General features: G+C 40.3%; 1 protein-coding gene and 1 long non-coding RNA gene across 2 annotated transcripts in view; both read right to left on the reverse strand.

Moving 5' to 3' along the window:
* Positions 1-4,137: 4,137 nt before the first annotated feature.
* LOC144634413 (uncharacterized) overlaps positions 4,138-25,797 on the reverse strand; it is a 54,966-nt gene continuing 33,306 nt past the window's right edge. Inside the window, exons 10-11 of the mRNA XM_078493364.1 lie at positions 7,123-7,425; positions 4,138-5,091 (exon numbers count right to left, since the gene is read on the reverse strand). Of these exons, the coding sequence (XP_078349490.1) occupies positions 4,909-5,091; positions 7,123-7,425 (486 nt within the window). The 3' untranslated portion in view covers positions 4,138-4,908. The remainder of the gene's footprint in view (positions 5,092-7,122; positions 7,426-25,797) is intronic.
* LOC144635466 (uncharacterized) lies at positions 19,887-21,081 on the reverse strand. The gene is made up of 3 exons (XR_013567364.1): positions 21,003-21,081; positions 20,055-20,252; positions 19,887-19,933 (listed from the first exon to the last, which is right to left on the reverse strand). It is a non-coding gene; the product is annotated as an uncharacterized LOC144635466 (long non-coding RNA).

A 25,797-nucleotide genomic window follows, 5' to 3' on the forward strand; every position in this document is an offset into this window, starting at 1 on the left:
TAAAAATTATGGTAATGAAATTATACCATACTAATAAAACCAACAGAGAGGGATAAAACAGGGAAGGGTGGGAGGGAAATTTTGGTTCTGCGATTAAGGAAAGTGCAAGAACTGTGTTGTGCACGGCTAAGCATGTGATTATAAAGTGCGAGATTCCACGTGCGTGGTAGATGCTGATTGGCTGAGCGGGATCACCCGACATCAGTAGCTCCTATGTGGAGAGTGATCCATGACCGGAAGTGACCTGATTTTTTCTCTCTACTGGGGTGTATGGTTAGACATTAACTATAATTTATATTTTGGTATAAATTGGCTCTAAGGCCTGTCACCAGCAAGACTTGATGTTTCTATGGCAGCCATGCTGTTCTTTAAAACGTCAAGACACGTAAACAAACAAATAGAATCCAGCATCAGAAATGCGGTAGCTTTCGTAAGTTGTACTGTTTTTCTAGTGTAGCGTTTGCTTTGTTTTTTTTAAACTAGAAGTGATATTGTTCCTGCTGCTAACCGACACCCAAAATGTTTTCCTCGTCCCTCACTAGCCCTAAAGAATTATCAAATATATGTTCGTTTTGTACAACTTTTTTTTTAACAAATTAAAGCAAAAACTTTCTCGTGTCTAGTAAATGGTCCTTGATGGTGTAAGTATTTTTAACAAAAAAAAAAGAACTCTGCGAATGGCAACGACAACGAGACATTTCATTTTGAATAAGGGACTGTGCAATAAGTATTAGGAGGGGGTTGGAAAACGGGCTTCAAGTAGGAAAATATTAGGTAATACCCGCATTCTTAAGGAGTGAATTTATTACCACCCCCTCTGATCAGTCAGAAGTTTTGAATGACACCCCCCCTTCACACACCGTTTATGTGAAAATACCCAGCATTTTCTTTTATACAATCACCTGTTATTGCTTAGCCTCCCACGCACTCGTTGAGGTAATGTTTGTTCTAGACGTAGATATACAACAATACTACATGTTTACTTGTTGGACATCCGTAACTGGAACAAACATAACGACGAAGCAGTGTTCAACAAATCCATCCGATTCAACTAGTCTGAGTCACTTGATTGCGACTCCGAGTTGCTTGCACTGGAACTCGTTTATAGCAAAAAACAGATGACAGGCCTACACAGACTCCTACTTCGTGACTTTTGTACAAAATAAGCCGTTCGGTAAAATTGTATTTGGTCGTCCAATTTATTTTGACGCTTCAAGGTTGTTTAGAAAGGGCACTATGCTCTGTCACTTGTATTATAAGAAGGCGATTTTAGGTTAAGTTGAGTCGAAAGACTGCCGCTCAGCAGATGTGTAGAGATGATAGATCTGCACGGTTTCCCGTTAGTACATTTTGACACCTCTGTATTAAATTTTGCTATTGCGGTTAGTCTTGGTTCATTCATATTCGCAAGATGTGTTTTAAGCTCTCAAAATGTTCGCTCTGGAAGGACACAGGTCTTATTTGAGCTTGCGCCACGCATATTGTATATCAGTAACAAGATTGCATCAAGCCATTCAGCGAGAACTATAAACACTTGATGTTAAGCCCCCCTCCTCTTAAATGACTTATTGTACTTTGAGCCCTCCCCCGTTGCCTATCCTTGCTATAGTTTTAACCTGTGCCCTCCCCCCCCCCCCCCCTCATGATGATAATGGCACAGCCTCTAACTGCGTTCAAATACTGCGGAACAATTTAAAAGCGAAAGAAAACGACAATCGTTGCTATGGTAACCTTTGTGACTAAGTGACCAGTAAAAAAAAAAACACTTTGGTCATATTTATGGTGTATTTTGGCGCAAATCGAAAAAACTGTATTAAAAAAAACTGCATTAAGCCTCCTTAATCCGCTCATCAACGGACCACAAAATTCTGCCCGTATTAACATGGTGGCCATACTAAAAAGATTCTTGAAAAAAAAAACATAATTGACCGCGTTTTTCCTTTAGCTTTGTAGTTGTATAACGAGTGACTGTAAAGCAGGGCTCCATGTAACTGGCTTCATGTATTGCAATACGATATACATAGAGGATATCACACGGCGGCGCGAAGATATGAATTTTATTTTCGAGTGGTAAAGCAATATTTTACGAATGAGCGCAGCGAATGAGTAAAATATTGCTTTTACCACGAGAAAAAAAATTCATATCTTCAAGCCACCGTGTAATTTTATTATATAGACAAAAATAATGCATGAAGTAAAAGTTAAAACTTTTTTATTAATCAAATGGTTAAACACGAGCGACGGCTAAATATAACTTTTAATTGAGCAAATTTCCAAACTGAAAGGCAAAATTTCGCGAACAGAAGCTTTCAGAAGAAGTATCACGTAAATGAAAAAACAGTCTGTTTGTTAGCTTTCATCAATGTCACTGACAAAAAATAATTCGCCGTTTTGAAATCTGTTTCTGCTCAAACTCACCGCTTTTCTGATTTCTGATCGCGAAGTCTTGCAGTTCGGCAGCTGGAATTTCTTGATTTTCCCTCCCTTCGTCGGACTCTCCACAAGCAAGAAGCTCTTTTAAATAATTTCAAGGCATATGAAGTTTTCTTCTTCGTGTTAGCATTTTCCTGCTCCTCAGTAAAATATTTCATTTTGGCTTCAGTGAGCTTCACGAATCGATCTCGATAGCTTGCCATTTCCAACCAGCATTGGCAGCTTTGCACAAACAACCGTGCAAAGGCGGGAAATGACGTCATCGATATCCTCACTAGTGAGGATATGGAAAATACGCCACTACAGTACAGTCCCGGATGCAGTTTCGTATGAATTTTACGAGTGGTCTATTTTCCAGTAAAACACTCGCGGCTATATAATAAAAGTATGTATTACACTTTAGTGGGTAGATAACAAAAAAAATGTATATCATAAAATATGTTATTTTTTTCCAAGAGGGCACGGTAACGAATCCTGCAATCTGATTGGTTCTTAGCGCGGGCAAGATTCTCATATCTCTGCCCGCTTCCACGGGCCACGGTAACGCTTTCGTGAGTTTAATTTCGCGGCGAGACGAACTAGTCCATGACAGTTTTGCTCTCCAAAATCGATGTTGTTGCTCACCAACCGTTGTTTAATTTGTATGGGAAAATTAGCAGTGGAATTAAAGGCCTTGAAGTTCTCCAAAAGGCGAGTATTCATGATCTTTATTGACAAAATGAAGTTATAGTTTTATGATCGTGGTTTGTCGATCGATGTTTGTGCATTCGCACTGATTTTCACGCCATTGCGGTTAACTGCAAGTCGGCGGGTATACAGACTCGACTTATCCGTTCAAACACCTTGCTTTTCTGCTACTTTTCTCCAAAAACGGATACTGCTTATCGCCATTCAAGAAAATGTGAGGCTTTTTTAATAACGGTCAAAATTAATTCTCGCAATATTGTGCCGTGTGTAGGCGACCAAACTACACATTTCAGCTTCATTCAGTTTCACTTTCGCAAACTTTTTATCAAAACAGAATACTGTGGGAATAAACACAGAGGTTTTTGACTCGTTAAATACAAATGTAAATAGCTGGAAAATATGTGTTGTAAGTGCTTTTCAGTCCGAAAAGTAAGTTTAATTAACTGAAAGAACTCACAAGCCGAAATGGAGTTCAAAGTGTTTCGCAACTCGCTGATTTTTTATGCTCTGTTTTGGTTCTACATTGTGCTTTTTATTATTTTAGATGCTTTTTTCTTGCTTCTGATGAACTTTTCCTTGTGTACTGTTCATTTTAGCGAATTTAATTTGTTTGGCAGTAAGCTCTTTAATATAGCAGTGAATATAGAAAACGAATCATTCTTCACTCTTGCCGTAGACTCACTAGGATGCGCGCGGATAATACAAACACATTTTGCAAGAAAATCTTTGAAGGTTTTTTTTAATCAAACACATTAGAGGTAGGAAAAAAATAAATAAGTTATTTACCGGCTTAGGGTCAGTCCGTATAGTTAAAAACTGTGACCTCGGCCTTGAAAATGCTGCCCTCGGCCTGCGGCCTCGGGCAGCATTTTCAGACCTCGGTCACAGTTTTTCACTATACGGACCTCCCAGCCGGCAAATAACATATATATCTGAAATACGAATCTGACTGTTTTAAGATTTAAATTGTTTATTTATTCTTCTCATAAAACGTATGTATACATTAGTTATTAGCGAACCAAAATGAACCATAACAGATTCCTCGCTTCGTATTACCAATTATTTACATTTCATAACAATGGTGTTATTTCGTTATATACATGTAATTAAGTAATATTATGATACAGGGTAGACTGATGGACGGCACATTAGTTGTAATGAAAAGGTCTATCATTGGATCTAAAAAAAAAAACGTACTTGAGATAAATCCTGCGAGCTCATTTGATAAAGAGCCATTGTCAGTGAGAGTATATAGACCATCAAGGCAATTTCAGAACGCTTATGAAATAATCATTATTCTTTTAACAAGCGAAGATAGGTAAGTTGTAACAGTCCAACGAACTCGTGGCTTTACACTGAAACGCGATCGTTAAAGTATAGATCATTGCAATTGTACAAAATGTAGTCGATTAGTTAAATATCGCTCACTAAGATAGCTTAGTCACGGCCCAATATTTTAAAAGCCGTCTTTGACTTTTTTCGATGATCAACGTAAAATATTTCCTTAATGCTAAAATATGGACTACAAACCAAGCAATGCTTTCCTAAAACATTTTGTCGTTAAAATTAGCTTTCAATCTATTTTTACCCTATTCTATGAATTCTCGCAACATTTCCATTATGTATTCTCTATGAAGCCCCATCTTTAAGGCCAATGTCAAGAAGATCCTGGGAATTTCTGAAATGGGTCTTGAATGTGCAATTTAACACATATAAGGACTGAATACACCAGTCGGCATTAAGAAATGGCATTTAATGCATTCAAAACACCAGACTGTAAAAAGAGTTTTAACTAGTCAGCGGACATTCCCAATAATGCATGGTGCATTGTACACTTGTCGACCCAGTGCCATAATGTCCATAACAGTCACAGAAGTAAAATAATTGACTGTTGGCTGGGTTTACTTGTGTTGTAAGAAAATACTGTTGAGCGAAGTTCGCTGAGCATGTAGCACCAACTATCTTTTTTCCCTGCAATTAAAAAAAGAAAAAAGGATATATTTAAACTTCTAACTTGACTCCACAAGTGGACAATTGTCTTGAGGGCGGAAGAATGACTACAAAATAGAACGCAACGTGTATTCTCTACACGCTTCATAACTCGACCAAGAACCTTACCTTTATTTAGACACGGTAAGGATTAAAGCTATAAGCTTGTGGGGCCGTGTATTCCCGATCGAATTGGAATTTTGAAGTGTTGGTTTTTGTAGAGGGAAGAAAACCGTGACCCGGAGAAAAACCCTCGGAGCAAGGAAGAGAACCAACAACAAACTCAACCCACATATGACACCGGGCCGGAATAGAACCCGGGCCACATTGGTGGGAAGCGAGCGCTCTCACCACTGCGCCATCCCTGCTACCCAGGTCAGTTCCTAAAGTTTTTTTTTAAATTTCTTTACTAATGTACCGTATTTATTCGATTAAGCGCCCTGGGCGCTTATTAAATTTTTGGACCTTGAGCCTGGGCGCTTATTCGAGGTGGGCGCTTATTCGAGGCTGGGCGCTTATTAAATTTTCACCATTTTTTAGCAAGTAGTACGTTTTTTTGCAAGAAAACAATGTATAATACTTAAACGTGAAGGTGTACCAAAGCTGAATTTCAAATGTTCATTGAAACTTTCAGTAAAAAAAAAAAATTATCGGTCTTCGGGATAGTCTCTTAGTAGTATTTAGTCAATTTTAATCTCAACTTCAACAATAATCAAAATTCCTCTTGTGTCCTCATTTTAGGAGGGTTGGGGTGGGCGCTTATTCGAGGCTGGGCGCTTATTAACTTTTCCTACCTACAGGGTGGGCGCTTATTCGAGGTGGGCGCTTATTCGAGGTTGGGCGCTTAATCGAATAAATACGGTATCTGATAATTGACAACAAGCAAATAAAACTAGGGTTAAAACATGCTGATGAAACGTATATTTATATAATAATTTATAACTTAAAATGTATATGACAGATGTTTTTTATTTGCCTGATCAAATCTACGAAGGAATGCTGATGCGAACATCGAAAAAATAAATTCGAAATATCTTTCTTTACCGCGTTTTCTACTAAAAATCCGCAATATTTTCACTTCCGGTTGGTTCTAAAACCGCGCACAGTGGGGAGCTGGGTCTATTCTGCTTTTGACGTCATGGCCGATCTAGACCCAGCTCCCCACTGTGCGCCGTGACGTGAAACAAGTATGCGCTCATTGATACACTCAAAAACCAAACAAACCGAACAGGGAATCTAATTGTGGATGAATTCCAAATCTGTAAAACTTTTTTTCCAGCAAGAAAATCGCCCTGGGAAATTTATCAAACTATCGACGGCAAACTTCAGAGGAAAGTAAAATGAAAAGCTGGTTTTAAACCTTAACGTATTAAGCTCAAAACGAATTTAGAAGTAGCGCATGCGTTGTTGTGATTTTAGCTGGTTTTCTGATCAAAAGAAAAACCTGTGTCGTCTCAGCTTTGAAATTCCCTGTTCGGTTTGTTTGGTTCTTGCGTGTATCACTGAGCGCATTCTTGTTTCACGTCAAGGCGCACAGTGGGAAACTGGGTCTAGACCGACCATGACGTAAAAAGCAGAATAGACCCAGCTCCCCACCCTGCGCGGTTTTGAACCCAGCTGGAAGTGAAATTTCACGTTTTTGGAGCGCGAATGCGCGATGAAAAAAGAGATTTCGAATTTACTTTTCTGATTTTCACATCAGCATTCCACGTAGATTAGATCATGCATTTAAAACAAACTTTGTCATATACACTTAAAGTACGTTTGTGGCTATCTAAATGAAAGCTATTTGCATGTGGCGACGTTTGTTGTGCTGTACAACGGTGGTCATATTTGTAGGTCTGTGGATGAAACCCAAGTGCGTGAAAATTTAAATAAAAGCTATTGAACAGGACAGATTTTTTTCTTTTTTTGTTCGCGCCTGCCTTTTTTCCTGCTCAAGGTAATTGTAACTTCTAGAACTAAGCATTTTTAATTAGTAGCTTCGGGATGAGAAACGTTAAGTTAACTTACACTCGGTTCACCAAGAGTGACCTTAACTGGAGCTGCACGGATGTTACTTGTAACTGGATTTTGGCTGGCTGTCGTCGTACTAGTTTTGTGCTCACACAGAGAAAAGTCTCCTGCTCCTTGGGATCCTTGTGGTCCGGCTGGACCTTGAGCACCTTGTGAGCCGTTAAATCCCTGGGGGCCTATGGCACCTTGGGGTCCCTGTGTGCCGTTGAATCCTTGAGGCCCAGCTGGACCAATCGGTCCTTGAGAGCCGTTGAAGCCGGGAGGACCGATTGGGCCTTGGAGCTTACTCACGTTCTCCACCTGCGAGATGGATGGTAAAAATAACAATGAAATGCAATAAATAACAGTCGAAATTCTAAATTGAAAGTGATGATGTTGTAAAGCCTTGATACGACCGTACTAGCAGGTAAAATAGGCATTATTGGAGGCTTTTTCATGTATTGTAAATACCTCGTATGTATCTAAAGGTAAAAAGGTAAAGGTAAAGCAACTTTATTTATACACGGTTTGTGTTTAAAGCTAGAAGCTTGTGAGGCCGTGTATATGAAACAAATACTGAACAAATATAATATATTAAATAAATACAACATGGTTAAAAATCCCAACTGGCAGGAGGCAGACCAGTTGGCTATTTACAAGCATGACCGAGGATTTAAACTCGGGACGACCGAGAACAAATCCAGATAGTGGTCAGAACGGGACTTGAACCCAGGACCTCCAGATTTCAAGTCCGGCGCTCTAACCACTCGGCCACGCTGCCTCCATACACTCGGTTACACTCGGATTTCAAGACTAGGAGTTATAATACTGACCCAAAACCCTTAACAAGATTATATTAAACCTTGTAAAGCTATTGGGCCGAGTGTTATGTAAGTCACTACATATTAGGGAATAAAACCAACCCCAACCAGTTCCAGTGTTTTAATTTCTCCCTGTGAAATCAATACGTTTTCAAGCAGAGATGTATCGAAAATCGATTCAATAGTTCTTATAACAGACTGGTTGTGACTCTAACGTCTTTCAAAAGTATGTATGGAATTTTATGGAAACTCTGTATCATTTCATGTACTCCTGATCTAAGGCGTCAATTTTATCTATAATCGGGTCTACATGTTACTGGTAATTACCTTTATGGAAAGCGTTCTGTTGATTTCGTCTAAAATTCCCTTTAAAGTGATGTCTTCTAGATGGAGTCTATCCGTTGCGTTTTTAAGCTGTGTAATAAAAAGCATATTTTTTTTTTCTGAGTAGCTCATGCCATCAACTGACTATCATCTTTTTGATATTCTACCTATCATGTCACTCCACACATTGTACCGTAGTATCTTTCAACCTAAGATTTGATTTGATTTGACTTGACACTGGCATGAATGTATATTTTTTCGTCTTGCTTACGTTCAATGGTTCTTAAAACGTAGACTGTATGAAAATACCTATTACCATCACTTAACCGGGGTAATCATCAGGCTGAAATAGTTTGACTTCCGTGTATCAGGTAGGGAGCGATAGTTTAAGCCAATTCCTGGGCAAGAAATGTTCTCCTCCAGGTGTACAATTGCAACCTTGCGGTCTTTCCAAAGTAAGGACAATGCATTTTATAAAATCTACCTCTTCGTTTGTGTTAGAAACAGTCAAGGACAGTTCATATTTCGTCAAGTTTACACTTTTCTCTAAGTTCCTGAGACCATTCGAAACCTATAATGGGAGACATAGAAGAAACGTCTTGAAATCCACAATTATTTGGACCAAAATATAAAGCGCTACAGTAAACAAAACCCAAGTGGTCTAAATTTTGGTTACAAACATTATATTGGTTTATGAGGCAAGACCCTTCCGTAAACAAAAAAGTCGAGAGGAATAAAAAAAACAAGCGAGTGTGTGAAAACTATTGATAACAATTAATAAAAAAATCCAATCAGATAAGGGCAATAAATTATAATTTAGAGAGTTACCATTGTTTAAGTGTTCGATGGTAGCCTTGATCTCTTGAAGTTTGTCTAATAAGAGATCCATTTTCTAATCAGACAAAAATGGCTTATTAATCCCTTCTCTGTATTGATGTTGTAGATGCACACTTACCGATATAAAAGAATGCTCTGTGTTGTTCTTAAAGGACTTGAAGGCGCTCTCTGTTTGGTTAGCCAACGCATAAGCTGAGTCTATGGATAAATTGAGTTGCTTTATCTGAAGAAGAAATCAGATAGAACATATGAGTAACGGGGCGGGGATGTTTGTTGTCTTTTTATGGTAAAGATTACGGATGTTGGTATCATTCAATGTCTTCAGGACGAAACGCCAATAGCCATCAGGGTACTTTTTATCGCTGCGTGAGAAGAAATAATAAGAAGGACGCCGTCAAGCTATGTTCACTTGGTGGTTGAGATCGAACAGACATGAAATCTTTGAACTTTCCTCAAAGAGGAAATATTTTTTGATGACAACGCCTTTGTTTTATTAAAAATCATTTCTTTAATATCCTATTGCATAAGACTTTATTTAGATTTTTACATTTGGTGTGATAACTCAAGCTTTTTTAAACGATTTAAGAGGGGTTTGCTCTACGGACCGACTAAGGTATGCAAGATAGCAAAGACCGATTTTCTCAAACTTTGCCAGAATAAAGGCCTCGGTAAACTAGTTCTAAAAATATAAGTTTCGGGTCCTTAAGAATTTTTTTGATTTTTTAGTAGAATTTTTAATATTTTGCCGGTGGCGGCACGCTAAATCAACGCCGAAATAGCGACTTTTGTGGAAGCTGTTATTCATATATTAAAAGCGTCCTAGAAAAAAATTACCAAGGAACTTAAAACCTTTCATTTCCTCTGCCTATAAGTGGTGTTCAAATTATGTGGAACAAAACCTGGAATTTTTAACGGAATTTTTAAGTTTATATATTTTGACAGTCGTAGCAACAGCCGAATTTTGCCTAAATTCACGGGTCAAAAAATCACTCTGGTACACGACTTTTCCCTTCAAGACTATACGCCGTAGAAAGAGAAATTTCCCATCTACAGTTTCCACGAAAAAAAAATTGGGATAAACGAAACGACGAATTTTGAGAGCGTTTTGAAAATAGGTCACTCGAGTCACATGAGTGACCTTTTGACCTGCCGTGTCAATAACAACAACTAACGGAAGGTCTTCGAATGTTACGTTTCTTCGTTAAAAGACGTGTAATTTTCACTTTATTGCATACTTTTAAATAAAAGGAAACCATGTTTTTTGTGGTGGAATTGCGTATTTGCTATGTTGTCGAATTTGTTCGAAACTTTCGCGAGAGTTTTGAAATGCGAGCTTATCTTCTGCTTTGAGCGGTTCCGGTACGTTGATTACCAAATTATACATTCGAATCTGCTTTCAACGAGAATGTGGCATCTACAACGAAGTAAATGCCAAATCACTGAGCAATAAAGAAACATTTCTTACCTTTATGACTTTTCCTAGTCCAGAAACCACATTATTTGTACCAAAATACGGAGCGAAATGCCTCTTCATGTCTTCTTGTCGCACGCGATCATGTTTCAATGTAACGTCCATGTTAACGATTAACTTGGCAAAACCGCATAATTCAACAGGAAGTACAGTTCACTGAGGCTTCCTTGGTAGTGCAGCAGCGCATTTCCCCGATCTTACTTTGACATCTCAAATACTCGACGCTGTCAGCTGAGTTCTTAGATGTGATGGGAATGTACAAAGCTAGACTCTGGATAACTCCAAGTGGCGCGGCCACGAAGCAATTTTTAAACTACCGATTAAACTTGCTGTCACTCCAGTGCAGTTCATTTTGACAGAAACGACTGTGCCGGCTTTTGCTTATGGCCACGTGTGAATATGGACAGATTGCAGGGGGAGAATGTGGTCCTAGTGTGGACAATCCGTCAAATTCGAATTTTGTCGTCATTGCTAAATGTACCAAAGATATACAAGGGCATCTACGTGCGTACGACGTTCGAGACGCTTCTTTGGACTCGGAGCCAAAGCTATTACTAGTACGAGCAGGTATGTTGTAGTTGTACGGAAATGTTAGTAACTAATAATTACCCGCTTAGTTTTATTCTCAAGCACCCAAGTCAAGACATGTATGATTCTCGTGAATCTGACTTAAATTTAGAACAAAAAAGTGAATACGAAGCAGGTGAAGGCACATTAATAATTAATAATTACCAATTAGCATAAAATTTTTACTGATCTTTACTTTTATGTAAGATAAAGTAAGGTCTGCATACAAAAATAGTGGACCATAAATTACACCCGGAGCTTATCTTGGTTCCCGTGGCATGGGTAGCCTAGGATGGTAGTCCAACAGAGGGTTATCCCTACCATTAACTCGCCGGTACCCAAGGTAGAGAGAGGTACTGTGAGAGTAAAGTGTCCTGCTCAAGAACACAACAGTGACCCCGGTAAGGGCTCGAACTTGTAGCGCTCGGTTCGGAGCTACTAACCGTTGGGTCACCGCACCTGGCAGGTGCATAGCGACTTTTAAACGTGGAATTGAAGCGTGACGCATGCGTGACAAATGCGTGACGAAAGTGGACTTTGTTTCTAGTAATATTGCGAAAAAAGTATATTGTAAGTGCCAAAAAGTTCATTATAAACCAAACGTTTTGGGCTTAGCCCTTCATCAGTGGTGAAATGGTCGTAAATAAAACGACCGTTAAAAATACGCCACGAGAGTATGTATTTAAAGTCATGTCTCTAGCACGCGCGCGCGCGCGCGAGAACCTCAATAGAAACGGAAATCTAAGTTGAGGCCGCGCGGATGGCAGGTGCCAAGTTGGAAAATTAAGCGCATCTCCTGCCGCTTTCTTTGCTTGTTACCGCCGCAGAGCTTGACGCCGCGGACCTGTGCGTCCGCTGAGCTGTGTCCGTTTGAGCTGAAATGCTCTGCGACGGGGAGGCCAGGCGCACTCTTGGTAATGCTTCTTAGATGTTCCCCAAAACGTTCCCTTAGAGTGCGCCCAGTTTCGCCGATGTAAATGGCAGGGCAACGGCGACAGGAGATGCAGTAAATGAGTCCTGAGGACGAACACGTGAACAAATCCCGAATGTTAATAGAATCCTTTGGGCCCTGAATGTTGGTGTTACTCGAGATGTGGTCACAAGTGCGACCGCGGGAGTTTCCACAAGGGTAAGGCCCTGAGCGTGCGGTAGCTTGCTTGGAGGCTGTGTGTACCAGCGTTGAACGCAAGTTCCTATCTCGGCGAAACGCGACCATCGGCGGCTGTGGGAAAATGTGAGTAGTCGCGGGGTCTTCAGTGACTACTTTAAAGTTGTCTAGCAGGATTTGCTTGATTTTGTTGTTAAGAGGGTGGTATGTGAGAACCAAAGGAATCCTGTTCACCTTTTTCTCTGTTGAGATGTTCTTTCGGAGGGCGTCGGTCTGGGATAGATCTTTTATCTTCTCCAGGTCGTGTTGGAGGGTTTGTGGATTGTAGCCACGCCTTTCAAAGAAAGAAGCGATCTCATGGGCTTGGTTGAGTAAGTCGGCGTTGTCGGAACAGAGGCGTCGTAGGCGTAAAAACTGGCTGTGCGGGAGGCTTTCTTTGCAGTGGCGGGGATGTGATGAGTCGTGATGAAGATAGCTGTGGGTATCAGTGGCTTTGTAGTGAATGGAGGTTGAGAGACGGTCACCAGGCGAGAAATGCGCAATTTGATATCCAGGAAAGGTAACTCGGTTTCGGAGATGGTATGTGTGAATTGCAGAGCGGGATGAATGTTAGCTACAAATGCAATGTATTCCTCAAGTTCCACACGGTCACAACACGCGACTCCTACCACATCGTCGATGTATCGCTTATGGAGCTGAGGAACAAAACCGGTGTACCGTTGGCTGATTTGGTCTTCCACATAGCCTAAAAATAAACATGCGTAGTTGGGGTCCATTTTGCTGCCCATGGCGACTCCTCCCACTTGATGGTAAAAGGCATCGTTAAACGAGAAGGCGTTAAGGGTGAGCACCAGCTCAGCTCAGCTAAGCGAGTGAGTGTTACCGTGGGTGGATCGAGCACGGGGCGTTTGTACACACAGCCTCCAAGCAAGCTACCGCACGCTCAGGGCCTTACCCTTGTGGAAACTCCCGCTGTCGCACTTGTGACCACATCTCGAGTAACACCAACATTCAGGGCCCAAAGGATTCTATTAACATTCGGGATTTGTTCACGTGTTCGTCCTCAGGACTCATTTACTGCATCTATTGTCGCCGCTGCCCTGCCATTTACATCGGCGAAACCGGGCGCACTCTAAGGGAATGTTTTGGGGAACATCTAAGAAGCATTACCAAGAGTGCGCCTGGCCTCCCCGTCGCAGAGCATTTCAGTTCAAACGGACACAGCTCAGCGGACGCACAGGTCCGCGGCGTCAAGCTCTGCGGCGGTAACAAGCAAAGAAAGCGGCAGGAGATGCGCTTAATTTTCCAACTTGGCACCTGCCATCCGCGCGGCCTCAACTTAGATTTCCGTTTCTATTGAGGTTCTCGCGCGCGCGCGCGCGTGCTAGAGACATGACTTTAAATACATACTCTCGTGGCGTATTTTTAGCGGTCGTTTTATTTACGACCAATTCACCACTGATGAAGGGCTAAGCCCGAAACGTTTGGTTCATAATGAACTTTTTGGCACTTACAATATACTTTTTTTCGCAATATTGACAGTTAGAAGTGCCACGCAGCGAACAAAGATTTATTCTTTAAAACTAGTATGTTTCTAGTACCCAGTTTCCTTTTGGCTTTGCTCACAAAAGAAGAGAAATAGCTTACTTAGACTGTAGTGAAAGGATACAACATATGAATGCAGTGATGTGTCATCAATTGTAAAAAATAACTTTTAACATTTATCAAGAGAATAACTATCAATCCTAGGCCTTTATCGAAACATATCAACGAAAGAAAAAAAAGCCAATAAAAGATTTCATAAAAAAAGTGTTATATACACTTAAAGCTAAGGGTATAAAATTATGCGGGATTTAGTTTATTTTAATAGTTAACCATGACATTCTATTTTTATAGTTCCTGACATTCTGAAGAGTTTCCGATTTGACTGCCAGTTCTCTCCTGGTGGCTTTGTCCGCGCTTCCCAAGAAAATTCAAAGAAGCCATGCCTCGATGAAACGTTTGAAGAACAAGAAAACAACAGTGATGCTGTGGAAGATTCCAGCGTTCTGTTTTCCTGCCCAAATGAGGGTTGTGTAAAGGTTTATCAGAGGTATTCAAGTCTGGAGAAGCATATGTCCTTTGGCAAATGCAAGATGTTGCCAGAAAAAGGAACATTACTTGACAAAGCAAAGAAGTCATACCACATACTCCTTCAAGAAGATGTCAGTTCCGCAAAAGCACTAGAAACAACTGAAGTTGAGGCGACGGAGGGAGCACGCTTACCCGAGGGTTGGGCCTTGAAAACAGCCAAAAAGCCCAAACGATTAAGTGAAGCTCAAAGGAAGTACTTAGCGGACAAGTTCAACCTTGGGCAGGAAACTGGTCACAAACAAAACCCTGAGCAAGTTTCTAAAGATATGCGATTTGCAAAGAAAGCAGACGGGTCGAGGTTATTCTCCAAAGACGATTTCCTAACTGCACAGCAGATACGGTCGTTCTTTTCAAGAACAGCAGCTAAGTTGCGCAACGCTGTGGCAACTACCGACGAAGATATTAGAGCTGTGGAAGTAGAGCAAGAGTTTTGCGATGCCCGCCAGGTTGTACTGGATGACGTGCAGCTACGACACCCCATCGTTTATGACAACTTAAACCTGTGTGACATGCACAAGAAGGGGAGAATGAAAGCATTGAGTATAGCTATGCTCAAGACTGTTTGCGAGTTCTTTGGCGTTTCCACCGACGGATTCATCGCAACCCGCAAAGCGGAGTTTCTTTTCTCCTTAGAGGAGATTGTAAAGGGTTGCAGCTGTTGTAGCAAATAAGACAGCAGTCATGTTGAGGTCTGTTTTCATTTCAATTAGAAAGCCTGTTTTCTAAGATTGCTTAGTGTATAGTTTGTTGGCTTAGGCCGGGTGAAATTGTGAAGGGGTGTATAGATTGTTGACTAAGAGGAGATTGTAAATGGGGGTGGCTCTGAGTAGAGATTAAGACACCTGTCAAATTGTCATCTGTTATCACTTGAATTGTATAGCTTGTTCACTAAGGGTAGTTTGTAAAGGGGTTTAGCTTTAAGTAGAGAGTAAGACACCTGTCAAATTGTCATCTAGCATTACTTGAATTGTGTAACTTGTTCGCGAAAGGGTAGAAGGGGTGTGGCTCTAAGTAGAGAGAAAGGCACCTGTCAAATTGTCATCTGCTTTCACTTGAATTGTTAAAGCTTGTTCGCTAAGGGTATTTTTTATAGGGGTGTGGCTCTTAGTTGAGAGTAAGACACCAGCAAATTCTCATCTGCTATCACATGAATTGTATAGCTTGTTCGCCAAAGGGGAAGTTGTAAAGGGGTGTGGCTTTTAGTAGAGAGTAAGACACCTGCAAAAAGTCATCTGCTATCACTTGAATTGTATAGCTTGTTCGCCAAAGGGGAAGTTGTAAAGGGCGTGGCTCTAAGAAGAGAGGAAGACACCTGTCAAATTGTCATTTTTTGTCATTGAACTGTATAGGTTGTTGGCTAAGGGGATTGTAAAGGGGGTGTGGCTCTTAGTAGGGAGTAAGACACATGTCATATTGTCATCTGAATACAATTGGCTAGCTTTTTGGAGAAGTAGCTGGTTGGTTTAAGGAAATTGTAAAGGGTAGTGCCTGTAAGTAGAGGCTTTGACATTTGCCACATCTGTTTTCCACTTGAATTGTACAGCTTGGTGACCATGTGGTATAAACCAAACAATAAAGATATTTCATTGTGGATTAATAGTAAATGCACGTACAACGTATGACGGTATATTTTTTACCGCAGTTTCTTAGAGCTGAATAATGTCGCATGGACGATGGAATTTGCCTGTAAAGTTTAACATAATTTCAATAAGAACGTCAAAAAAATAAATATACTTAAGACACATATACCTATACATTCGCTTACAAACTATATTTCCACTTACCATTTAATGAAGTCGATTAATGAAGCAACGTTTACTGTGCTCAAAATGCTCACGAAATTTTTGCTTTTGTGTATAATATTTTTTTTAATTGATTAGCAACCTTTACGTACAGCTGGGTAGCCTGTGGCTTTACTTTACAAATTGTTAACATTCCTAAAAGAAAAAAGACAGCAAGTAACACCGGGAAAACGCGCTGCTGCACTACGAAGAAAGCCTCAGCGAACTGTACTTCCTGTTGAATTATGCGGTTTTGCCAAGTAACTTTGTGGCCGCGCCACTTCCGGGGTGAATTGGAGTTATCCAGTCTAGCTTTGCACATTCACATCACATCTCAGAACTCAGCTGACAGCGTCGAGTATTTGAGATGTCAAAGTAAGATCGGGGAAATGCGCTGCTGCACTACCAAGGAAGCCTCAGTGAACTGTACTTCCTGTTGAATTATGCGGTTTTGCCAAGTTAATCGTTAACATGGACGTTACATTGAAACATGATCGCGTGCGACAAGAAGACATGAAGAGGCATTTCGCTCCGTATTTTGGTACGAATAATGTGGTTTCTGGACTAGGAAAAGTCATAAAGGTAAGAAATGTTTCTTTATTGCTCAGTGATTTGGCATTTACTTCGTTGTAGATGCCACATTCTCGTTGAAAGCAGATTTGAATGTATAATTTGGTAATCAACGTACCGGAACCGCTCAAAGCAGAAGATAAGCTTGCATTTCAAAACTCTCGCGAAAGTTTCGAACAAATTCGCCAACATAGCAAATACGCAATTCAACCACAAAAAACATGGTTTCCTTTATTTAAAAGCATGCAACAAAGTTAAAATTACAAGTCTTTTTAACGAAGAAACGTAACATTCGAAGACCTTCCGTTAGTTGTTGTTATTGACACGGAAGGTCAAAAGGTCACTCATATGACTCGAATGACCTACTTTCAAAACGCTTTTAAAATTCGTCGTTTCGTTTATCCCAATTTTTTTTTCGTGGAAACTGTAGATGGGAAATTTCTCTTTCTACGGCGTATAGTCTTGAAGGGTAAAGTAGTGTACCAGAGTGATTTTTTGACCCGTGAATTTAGGCAAAATTCGGCTGTTGCTACGACTGTCAAAATGTATAAACTTAAAAATTCCGTTAAAAATTCCAGTTTTTGTTCCACATAATTTTGACACCACTTATAGGTAGAGGAAATGATAGGTTTTGAGTTCCTTGGTAATTATTTTCTAGGACGCTTTTAATATATAAACAACTGCTTCCACAAAAGTCGCTATTTCGGCGTTGATTTAGCGTGCCGCCACCGGCAAAATATTAAAAATTCTACTAAAAAATCAAAAAAATTCTTAGCGACCCGAAACTTATATTTTTAGAACTAGTTTACCGAGGCCTTTATTCTGGCAAAGTTTGGGAAAATCGGTCTTTGCTATTTTGCATACCCTTAGTCGGTCCGTAGAGCAAACCCCTCTTAATAAAGTTAAGATGTAGATGTAGATACACGTAACTCTTATTTGTCAGTCTGTTTTGGAACAGTATCATTCAGGGCTCACGTATAGCCTCAGCCACGCCCAGATTTGTGTTCTTTAAGGTTAAAATTTCCTTCTAGCCCTCCCTTCCCTATAAAAAAAATAGTTCCCTTCTGGGTTCCTTACTCTCCACTGGTCACCTTATTTTCTTGTAACAATTAAGCAGCGAATAGTAGCTAAATAATTAGTCACACCTTGAATAAAAGTGTTCTGTTGACATCCTTAACTTCCAAATACATACCACTTATTAACCGAGAGTGAGGTCATTACAGGGGAATCTCAGACCGAGGCCTTGATGTATTGACCGAGCGACAGCGAGGTCAATACATCAAGGTCGAGGTCTGAGATTCCACTTTAATGACCGAACGGACGAGGTTAATAAGTTATTTATTATATGGCCTTTAAGCACTATTCAAAAAAAGAGTATAATCAAGGGAAAAAACACTGGAGGTAAAACTCGCTCTTGCTCTTTGTGGCTCTCTTCGTCGCTCATACTAAAGAAGTATCGGTATGCTGATATTTTTCTTTCAGTTATTGAAAAGGTAGTTATATTTTGTCGGCATTTTTTGTTGTTTTTGCCCCCTCGCTAGTAGCTTTTACTCACAACTCAAAAAACCGTTGAGCCGAGAAAAATTTTCATAATGCCCGGTCATTGCAAGAAAATAATGCCCGCTCAGCAGCCAATCAGAGCGCGCATACTATTGTAGCCATATAATAATGTTCAGTTTGTTATCTTGTTCAAGACATTTTGCAGCTGTATCGTTCATATAGTCAGCACTCGTGACATCTGGTTAATTACTTTAAAATATAAACAGTGTTTCTTTCTTGCTCAGGAGTATGACCTAATAATTATAACGACTTACAAAAATAATAAGCTGCTTGGACATCGACTGTTCTTACTTGCAATATTCCATGCATGCATAAAAACAAAAACCGTAATTAATTTATGAATGTACTCACAACATGACAATTCAGTCTTGGCGCGTTCTTGTTAAAGAGATACGTGGAGAATTAATTAATTAATTGGACATCATTTTGTGAAAGAAAGTTACTTTGAATTCAATAAAAAAAAAACAATCAACGGAATACGAGCTCGAGATCCCAATGAGATGAATACAGCCTTCGGCCTCATTGACAATCACCTCATGGAACTTCGAATTCGAGCTTATGATCTGATTTCTAAATAGAGGTCCGAGCGTCTATTGCCTACTGTTAAGCCCGGGCCAAGGGAGGATGAGAGTTGATGAGAGTTCAAACTCTCACTCTCGTTTGGCATGGAACTCTCATGCACTCTCATTGACTCTCATGCACTCTCATGCGCTCTCTTCGACATTGAACATGCTCAAAATGTTCATGAGAGTCGATGAGAGTTTTCTCTCGTTTGGCCCGAGTTGATGATAGCCGATGAGAGTTGAGGAAAACTCTCATGAGAGTCAACTCTCATCAGCTCTCATCCTCGTTTGGTCCGGGCTTTACTCTCAGCTTCATAACTGGCATGCATGTGATATACTTTCACATTGATATTTATACGGTTCAATCGTAAGTTCATGTTATCTACCCGAGCTTGAGTTTAAATCTGTTATATTAACCCTATGCAGACCGGGCTTTTTTGGATCTTTTTAGACCAGGGGGGGGGGGGGGGGGGAGGAAATTCCGCGCCCCCTCCGTAACTTCCAGAATATTTAAGCAGTCACAATGAAACTTACATGATATATAATATGTCTGAAAATCTAGCTCTTGGAATACGGCACGAACGATGACGTCATGTCACGTGACAATAACCACATAATGTCAAAATAGCCGCCATCTTGGATCTGCCATCTTGGATTTCTAAATTTTTCCAAAACGTCCGAAAACCGCCCAAAATTACTGCAAAGTACCCAAAATCAATAAAAATTTAAAATCCGTAAAAAGGAGACACACGAAAATTACAAATTTGGGGAAAACATGCCTGCCAAAATGCCGTTGCCATGGTAACATCAAGTTCCTGCAACAGCAACCTATCCTACGAAATTATTTCCAGATTAGTTTTAGATAAAGTAGCAAAGTTTGGCAGCTTTTAGTTGAATATTGAGAGAGTTATTAGCGTTCAAAGTCAGCGCGGGCTCTTTCGCCCCGTCCTCGGTCTGGATAGGGTAATAACATAAGAAAGGTCTCACTCCTACCTTCGATTGCAAAACTTCCAGCTGTAATGTCATGTTATAGTTAATAGGCTCTTTTTTAACCCATTCATACTCCGCCGTACATTTCTGAATTCGTCGTCAACCTAACACAAAGAAAAAAAATAAAGTAATCAAAGTGAATTGAGGTCTAACAAACTCCTCGGTCCAATTAAAGGTGAATCACACAGAAATGAAATATCCAGATTATGCGGTTATCAAGATTACCTTTATAGTTAAGTTAGCTGTCCCTTCTACTGTGGCATTCACTGCTTTCCATAAGTTTCTTAATTCCTTCAATGGACCGGTTGTAGATTTCGTCTCGTTCCTTAACCCGGCAATCTGTCCAACAAGTGCACCCTCGACTGTCTTTAGCTTAAGTTCCGTGGACACCAGGCGTTCTGTAAGTTCTTGTATTTTCTTTTCCTAGTTGCAGAAGAGTAAAAAAAAAAAGGATTATTAACATGAACCATGCCAGTTTTAAGTATTTTCAGTAGTGAAAATGGCAGTTGACCTCTAAATCTACGATAAGTAACAGTGATGCAAAACTTGCCGCAAACGAAGCACGCATTAAGAGCGAAATGAATCGAAAACTTGTTTGTAATTAAGTTGACAAGGGAGGCGCGGTGACCCAATGGTTAACGCAAAGAAAAGCAGATCGAACGGTTTCGAGGTCTGGCCGGGACACTGCGTTGTGTACTGTATACTTGGATATATATAACACTTGACTCTCATACTGCCTCGCTTCCCCCTAGTATGTTAGTGGGTCTCGGCAAATTCACTGCTGCGGATAACGCTGCGATGAACAAGCATTCCATCAAGGGAAACCGGGAAAACTAAACAAACCGGGCAAAGCTAACACCTTATATAATAACCTTAGTTTGTAATTTAATGGTTAATGTTATTTTACACTACTGCTGTCAATCAAAAATAAAAATCGAATAGTGAGTGTGGAGAGCTGGAGACTGGACTACATGTTTGTGGTAGAGCACAGGACGCCCAGCCTAATTTTGCGCTAAGTTAAAATTCAAGTCGTGGCTTCACAAAGGCATTGCGCACCGTTATTACACAGCAGTTTCATTATACAGTATAACATTAGTGTGTATCTCAGTAAAAGGCAATTTTGTTTGCTAAAATAATTATGAACCATGACCTTAAGCTGTCTAAATGTATTACCTGTGATGTGATCCGCTCAACTAACGTGGCATTTAGGTTTTTAAGAAGTTTCCTCAACTCGTCGATTTCTTTACGAACCTGCGACAAATCGTATACAAACATGTTCGTTACATATATACTGTGCTGTGATAACGCAATTGTCTTACCAATCCTTTGTCTGGTATGCACATTTTCAATTGCTGTATCTGTTCTTAGCGATGCATTTATTAAACAATAAACACACGTGGCTAAATTAATCTCCATGAAAGCATAAACAATTAAATTAAATGGCAAAGGTAGCTTCAAGTAGGCCTTTCTCGATTATGCTAGTAAAACTGGCATTTAATGCTACTAGAAATTCTCGCATAAAGCCAAAAAAAATGCTAAAATAATGCCTGATTTCTTTAAAAAATGCCACTTGAATTACAAAGAATGCTTTGTTTTATTTCAAACAAAACGTACGAACTCTTACATTATATGCTTAAATCAACAACAGGTGATACTTAATAATTGTTTGTTTATAAAATAAGAAATAAAAAAAATATTAATTTAAAAAAAAATTAAAAAAAAACACACACGTAAGTAACACAACACAAGTACACAAGTAACACAACGCACAAACAGCCGAAACAGACAGAAAACAATCAAATTAAGTAATCAAAACTGTGAAACTTTAGGATTATTTATCCTTCTGAGTTCTGAGTGCTGAAATCTAGATCACAGTCATGAAAAATGACAGAAAATGCCAGCAATTCTTTTTCAAGAAAAAACGAAAAAAAATGCTTGTTTTCCCAAAAAATGCCGAAAAAAATGCTAGCATAATCGAGAAAGGCCTAGCTTTAAGTAACCCGCATATCATGTGTGCATTACTTGAAAAATTCACCTGCAGCTGCGAGTAGCTTGCTTGCTTGCTTTTCAAACCAATTTGATTTTTATTTTCCATTTCCTAATGTCGATTATTAACTGATTTGAAAAGAATATAAAACCAATATAAAATCCTTTGTGAAATTCTGTTGGCCGAGGCCAAGAAATTATTACAAGTAAATACAAATTAGATTTCCCATATTATTATGATGTTCAATATAAATTTAAACCACAGCATATATACTACTCAAAATTTATCAAATCTTGTCATTACTCCAGTACCTTAACTAGTCATCTGTTTTTCTTGTGAGGGAACCTAAGCTTACAAGCCCCGTGGTTTTTTATTAGGTTCCCTCGCCATTTTGTTTCTAATCTTATATTTTATTGTAGTCCTGTATATTAATTATTATCTTGTATATTGATTTTGTATTATCTATTTTTTTCATAATTATATTTTTTGCTTGTGTGGCAAAATAAATAAATAAAAAAAAATAATAAAATAAAAAAAAATTCTTTTTTTTTTTTTCCATTGTTTGGTCCAACGTTGTAGTATTTTCTGAAACCTTTTGTTTTCTGTCGTCATCGTCTGATTTTATTGCGCTGCTGGTACTGCCAAATCCTTAGAGGTAAATAAATATGATAATTTATAATTACGTTGGTAAATTAGTGCATTGGACAAAACAATTGAGGATTGGGTTTATTTCAAATAATTTTGGCAAAATATTACTCAAGTCAAGGATAAGGAGTAATTCATCAAAAAAGAAAACCTCACTCATGCAAAATATTTATGGGATGGTAAAAAAAGGCGGGAAAATCTCGTGCGACTGTCACAATTTCGCGCCATATATGAATATGAGTGTCGTTTTACAACTAATTAAAGTAAAAAATACTACATCTTAAAGTAAAAATACTACATCTTCCACGGCCGTTTTTCAGTGATTAAATGAGAGATCAAGGTAAGCAGTGCACTCACGAACGCTTGTGTCCGAAACATAAAAGCCATGAAATACCCCAACATCCTTAGTATTACCTCGGTAAAGAAATAAAACTTTTTGAGGGGAAAATTCAAGCCATGAATTCGAAGCACTGGAATGGTCCCATAATGTCACAGGTAGATATTTCAAAACAGCCTGAATTTTATTGACCTTAAGTTCAAGTATGCGTCTCTCGTTATCTCGTGTTGATGATGATGATGATGATGATGACGATGATGAGGATCATGATATCACCATACCTTTGCATTACATTAACAATATCAATATCCATTAACAATATCCATTACGTCATTACGTCTTTCTTTTTTGGGCTTTGGATGTATTGTTACCAAACTTGTCGGCAAGTGCAAATGGCCCCGTTGTGTAAAATACGGAAAAGTCAGTTATCAGTGCGATTACAAAAGGTCGGCAACTCGATTCGACTCGACTCAAATCTTTTGGGGTGGCTTGGGATAAGACTGGGTGATTTTCCTGTTGGGATGGCTCATGTCATGTGTTGAGCTATTTGTGTATGGCGACTAATGGAATGACTTTTGGCACAAAATTTGCTTGCAAACAAAATATTTTTTTATGCACTTTGATACGTCAGAACTGTTTTATTTAATACGTAAACTTTCATCATTCACTTGTAATTGAAAAACAAGAACTAATATAATTATCAAAATAACGAAATGGCACGTTCTTATTCTGTTTAAAGCGCTTATTTTGTTGCTAGGTTTTTAACAACCATAACGTGATACTTTTGTTTTTTACAGTATACTTTTGGCTTTTTGTCAAACACTATAACATGATACTATTGTTTTTCTCACTTTCGTAACATGATACTTTTGTTTTTCTTGAAAAAGCCATGTCTTAATTTAACACGTTCAATAATCATTGAACAAAAAGTGATAAACGAATCAAATCAAAACCATCTCTTCGGGAAAGATCTTTAAAGCGCAGTACACCTGGAGTATTTGTTTCCTGTCAGAACTGTTCAACAAAGATTTTGGTTCATTAACAACGTAAATTTTCATTCAACAAACAAGAACTAATTGAGTTATCGAATCGTCACGGAACGGAACGCTCTTATTCTGTTTTTTTTTTCTATCGATCGTAGTTGCTTTTTACAGCAAAGTTAATGACTATACCGGTTCATTAAATGTTTGAACGAGATGTTTTAAAGGTATAAACACAAACGCCACTTCTCGGTACGTCCGGCACACTCGGTACACTCGGTACGCCCGGTACGCCCGGTACACCCGGTACACTCGGTATACCCGGTATACCCGGTACACCCGGTACGCCAGGTACACTCGGTACGCCCGGTACAGTCGGTATCGGTACACTCAGTACACTCGGCACGTCTGGTATGCCTGGTACGCCCAGTACACTCGGTACGTTCGGTACGCTTGGTACACCCGGTACACCCGGTTCACTCGGTACGTTCGGTACGCTCGGTACGCCCGGTACACTTGGTACGCCCGGTACAATTGGTACGCCGGTACGGCTGGTACATTCCGTACGGCCGGTACATTCGGTACGGCTGGTACAGTCTGTACGGCCGGTACGGCCGGTACGCTCGGTACACTCGGTATACACGGTACACTCGGTACGCCCGTTACACATGATACGCCCGGTACACCCGGTACACTCGGTACGTCTGGTACGCCCGGTGCGCCCGGTACGCCCGGTACGCCCGGTACGCCCGGTACGCCCGGTACACCTGGCACGCTTGGTACACCCGGTACACTCGGTACGCCCTGTAATGCCGGTACAGTCGGTACGGCCGGTACAGTCGGTACAGTCAGTACGGCCGGTACAGCCGGTATCGGTACACTTAGTACACTCGGCACGCCTGGTACGCCTGGTACGCTCGGTACGCCCGATACACTCGGTACACCCGGTACGCTCGGTACGCTCGGTACGCTCGGTACGCTCGGTACGCTCGGTACGCTCGGTACGCTCGGTACGCTCGGTACGCTCGGTACGCTCGGTACGCTCGGTACGCTCGGTACACTCGGTATACCCGGTACACTTGGTACGCCCGGTACAATCGGTACACCCGGTACACCCGGTTCACCCGGTACACTCGGTACGCTTTGTAATGCCGGTAGAGTCGGTACGGCCGGTACAGTCGGTACACTCGGTACACTCGGTACACTCGGTACGCTCGGTACGCTCGGTACACTCGGTACACCCGGTACACTCGGTACGTCCGGTACAATTGGTACGCCCGGTACAATCGGTACGCCTGTACGGCCGGTACATTCCGTACAGCCGGTACAGTCTGTACGGCCAGTACGGCCGGTACAGTCGGTACAGTCAATACGGCCGGAACAGTCGGTACAGTCGGTATAGTCGGAACGACGGTCATAGCCGTGCTTACCCATGCTTACCCATATTTGCCCTTGCGATAAGCCATAAAGGTTCTTTAGATGGGATGTAAATTAGAGTAACTACTAACGAAGAAAGGAATCACCACAAAACATATAAAGTCTTTTATTTTAATAAATAATTTTCTATTGTTCTCGTGAATCAGGCAATCAGAGAGCCGGACTGCTCACGGGTCACAGACATGATCGTGAAGTTTGCTGAAGGGGCGGTTTTCGATCCTAGTTAAAGGCTGACTGAACAAACCAGCCTAGATGGAAGTTGGCCAGTGGGATAATTTAATAAAAAAATAATAATAATTTTAACCAGTCGCAACTTTGGTCTTTTAGCATCTGCTTCAGTTTATGCTTCGTCTTAAGGAAAGAAAAATGGAAAGGTTTTGGATCCAGGGCTCTGTTAACACTGACCCGGGTAAATTTGGAAGCGTTTTTTTTTTTTACCCGGACAGGCCAACCGGCCACACTGAAACGGCGTTTTCGGTCACCGAAAACGGTACTTTTCGAAAACGCTCTCCAAAGTGGGTAAAATTGCAATCATTGGTATGTATTTATTTAAAGAGTTTGCACGAGCTGCGACGCCTGAAG

Source organism: Oculina patagonica, chromosome 13 (genome assembly GCF_052425735.1).
Source record: "Oculina patagonica isolate OP01 chromosome 13, crgOcupat, whole genome shotgun sequence".
NCBI lineage: Eukaryota > Metazoa > Cnidaria > Anthozoa > Scleractinia > Oculinidae > Oculina > Oculina patagonica.